Source organism: Sesamum indicum, linkage group LG15, assembly GCF_000512975.1.
Source record: "Sesamum indicum cultivar Zhongzhi No. 13 linkage group LG15, S_indicum_v1.0, whole genome shotgun sequence".
Taxonomy (NCBI): domain Eukaryota; kingdom Viridiplantae; phylum Streptophyta; class Magnoliopsida; order Lamiales; family Pedaliaceae; genus Sesamum; species Sesamum indicum.
The window spans coordinates 6,503,913-6,507,608 of NC_026159.1; the positions used below are offsets into that span (position 1 = coordinate 6,503,913).

At 36.1% G+C, this 3,696-nt stretch overlaps 2 protein-coding genes across 2 annotated transcripts in view; both read right to left on the minus strand.

Moving 5' to 3' along the window:
• LOC105178080 (transcription factor MYB56-like) lies at positions 1,663-2,868 on the minus strand. The gene is made up of 2 exons (XM_011101438.2): positions 2,673-2,868; positions 1,663-2,559 (listed from the first exon to the last, which is right to left on the minus strand). The coding sequence occupies exons 1-2, from the start codon at positions 2,830-2,832 to the stop codon at positions 1,892-1,894; spliced, it is 828 nt and encodes a 275-aa protein (XP_011099740.1). The 5' UTR covers positions 2,833-2,868; the 3' UTR covers positions 1,663-1,891.
• The window catches only part of LOC105178079 (5' exonuclease Apollo), a 5,598-nt gene continuing 5,038 nt past the window's right edge, over positions 3,137-3,696 (minus strand). The window contains exon 5 of the transcript XR_849088.2: positions 3,137-3,309. The gene's annotated coding sequence lies outside the window, so the exon portion shown is untranslated. The remainder of the gene's footprint in view (positions 3,310-3,696) is intronic.

Below are 3,696 nucleotides of genomic sequence, written 5' to 3' on the forward strand. Positions count from 1 at the left end.
ATTATAGTCTATCGAAACTCCATCATGTGGGGCTTTTGAAAAATCATTCATATAACCAAAATCCAAATCTTTATACCAAGAAAATGCTTTTTTAAGACATGTAACGACCTCCAACATCAAATAGATGGAATTCCACCTAATAGGTACATCGAGACTTAATAGTTTGTTTGTTTTCAATTTTCATTCTCCACACACTCTTTAATCTTTTTGTACCTAGTTGGAGATTTTGAACATACTTCAGAGCTACTCTAGTACAAGGGATAATCATATGCTCTTCTTTGTTTCTCAAATCATCTTATACAATGAGATTAACAATATGTGCAGTGCACCTTATATGTACATATTTTCCACTCAAAATATTTGTACCGCAGTTATGAAATATTTTTTGCAAGTGCAAAATTGCACCATCATTTGAAAAAGCATTATCAACTACAACTGTAAAAATCTTATCAATTCCCCAATCAAACAAACATTTTACAACAAGTGAAGGTTGGGCTCAAAATGGTTCCGAAATGTTGGGAAAAATCAATTTCAAGTAATTGAAACAACTTCTTGAAATTAATAATTTTGAAGAAAATATACAGATTTTGAGAATTTGGATTGTTGGAACATGTAAATAGATTTGTCAGCCATTGTTTTGAGCACTCGAATTCTTTTTAACTATTTGAGCGTTACGTTCAATTAAAATGGCTGAATTGATTTCTGTTGCAATTATGATCGCACCAAAAGTCAATTTGACAGGTCTTTCAGATAAATTTTCAGGTCAATTTTTCAAACACTTGTAACATCGAATGAAAATTTGGTTAACAATGAAAGCGCTCTTGACAGTGATTCAGGTAACCAGACATGAACCTACTGATACCAATTCCAGAACTGATGAGATAGCACAGTATACAGAGAGGGATCAAATAGTTTCAAAGCATTGTTTCAATTACTTGAAATTGAATTTTCCCAACACGAAACAGGGTGGTTGCAAACACTTTGGATTGGATTAGTATTAATAATTTAATTAATTTAAACTCTAAAATGTTTCAAAAAATTTCATACTATTATGAGAAAGAAAAAATGACAATATCTGGAATATCAAAAAAAAAAAAAGAAAAAAGCTATTGTTTCTAATATAGTATCGGCTAAACTTGTCATACCTTATTTCTTACCAATCACCATATACATTAATTGAGCTGAATAAATACGTTTGGCATTTACTGAGCTAAATAAATACAAATGGATTAATAAAAAAGGAAAAACAAAGACAAAAAAGAAGTAGGCGGTGAAATTGGAGGCGAAGTTGAAAGGCAATGAGGAGGACAAGTAGGGTGGGGTGTGAGAGAGAGTCTTGAGAATGGACTAGAAGTTGGCACATGATTAAAAATTTAATTATGGGTTGGACTTGGACATATATCCAACCTTACTCCACCCTTATCAAATCCATTTGGAGTTCGAGTCTGATATCAATAATTACTCTATTTAGACCTTCTTTGGATTTGGGTTTGAGTAGAATCTTACTCAATCTATTAACACACCTACACCACAAAATGATCGCTAAACTCTACTACACATGCCTTATCACTGCTTCTATTCATGAACTTTTTAATTTCTAAACTCATCCCAAAAGTCCATTAAGCATATGACATAAAAGAAAGCTGAGGTTATAATTAAACATATACAGCAAATCTTCCTTACGAATAAGCAAACAACCAAACAAAAACATAATTCATTGAAAACAAGAAACAACACTGCGCCTTGATCGGCCAGAGACGCCCTTACAACACTAATAACAATATCAAATTTCCTCAAGGCGCAAATCTGAACAATCAAAGGCGCAATTCCTCAACCGGAAACAAGCACAAATTAAGAAAAACAAAAGCAAGAAACGGTAAAGCAGCTGTTTTCATTCAGAAGTTCCAACCCCCATAAAATCAATGAACTGATAATCTTTGGTACCCACTTCTTGCTGGGGCTGAGCAATTGGGCGGAGTTCTGAGAGAGTAGCAGAGTTGGCATTAGACATCATGGAATCTCCATGGCTCGTTCTTTGGCTGGGATGGATGCTGCCCAAATTAATGGTGCGGAAAGAATGAGGACCAAGGCCACTCATATTTGAAGCCAGTGCCGCAACAAAACTTTTGTCCCTTCCATAGACGCCACCAATGAATAAGGGCATCATTTGTGGCTTATCAGGCATGGCAGTGAAGCAAGGAGCAATAACAAAACAGTTGTTTCCATGGTAAGGAACATTAGGAAACTGTGAACCCATGGGGACTGTTGATACACTACCATAATGGGACAAACCCATAGGTGATCCGTTCTTGAGAGGCACAGGACAATAAACACTAGAAGATGGGCCTGAGGCTTTCTTATTTCTAGTCCCAACCAGGGCATGGTACTGATTCTTCACATGATTATCGGTTCGACCAGGGAAGAAACTTGCAATAGTGGCCCACTTGTTTCCAAATTCTCTATGAAGTTGAAGGATCCTTTGCTGCTCTTCTTCACTGAATGCTGACCTGTCAACTTTGGGATTCAACTGATTTGTCCATCTTATTCTGCAACTCTTCCCTGTGAAGAAATAGAATCAACAAACCCCCCTTCTCAGTATTAGAAGAATGGAAATGATAGAGATAACACAACAACATATTCTATAGAGTTGCATACAAGAAGGAAACACATACCTGTTCTTCCTGGGATATTATCTGCGATGAGATCCCAACTTCTTGGGCCATATCTTTTGACAAGTGCTCTTAGGAGGTTATCTTCCTTCCGTGTCCAGCGCCATTTTCTGTAACACTCCGTCTTGCCATTTGCTTGGATGCTTGGTGGGAAGGCATCCATTACAGAAACTTACAGCCAGAGAAGGGTTCACTAGCTATTTGATGGCTTCTGCATTGAGGCTCGAATCGAAATTTATAGAGGGCGGAGATTGAAAAATAAAAGTATGCATAGATGCATGGCTGGATGGAAGACATAATATGAAATCAGATTCTGGCAATTTGCCCAGATTACATAAATTCTGCACCCCTCATTCAGTGAATCAGGTCATAACGTTGATGTATGAAACGGAAGCAATAAAGCACGCTGACATCCTCAATGGCTCTCTTCCACGCGTCAACATACATTAAAGTTACAGATGTACTTCACATTCACTGCACTCATTTCCGGACATGGCAAAGAAATCATTTCCATAAACTAGTGCACAAGGGTGAATTAAAGTTTAATAAATACTATATGGCGAGCTTTTTTCATACCTAATAGGAATTTAATCAATGTAAACTGTCAATTGCTTTTATGGGTGCGCTGCTTCTCATTTTCCTTCCACCATAATTAAACAAAGAAAGTAAAAACCACAAAAACATCCACTACTTGTTAGTGGTTAAATTTTAACACAACTTAATGCGATTGCAGTACTTAACCTCTGAGTGTGTTGATGGTGCATGTGGATTTTAAAATGCCTTTAAATTGTATCATCTAAGAGAAAAACTTACCAAATGAAAACCATAAGCATACAAAAAATATTTTTACAAAATAAGGTTAGTTTGATGAACTCTTCATTATAATTCTGACTTTGGAAGGTCCTATAGGCTTGCCAGCAGCATTTCAATCAGACAAAAGGGCAGAGTTTACCAATTTAAACTAAGCAGCTTCTTTCACAATCTCTTTAATAAAAAACATTAAGTGGAAAGAAACAATTTCATTTAT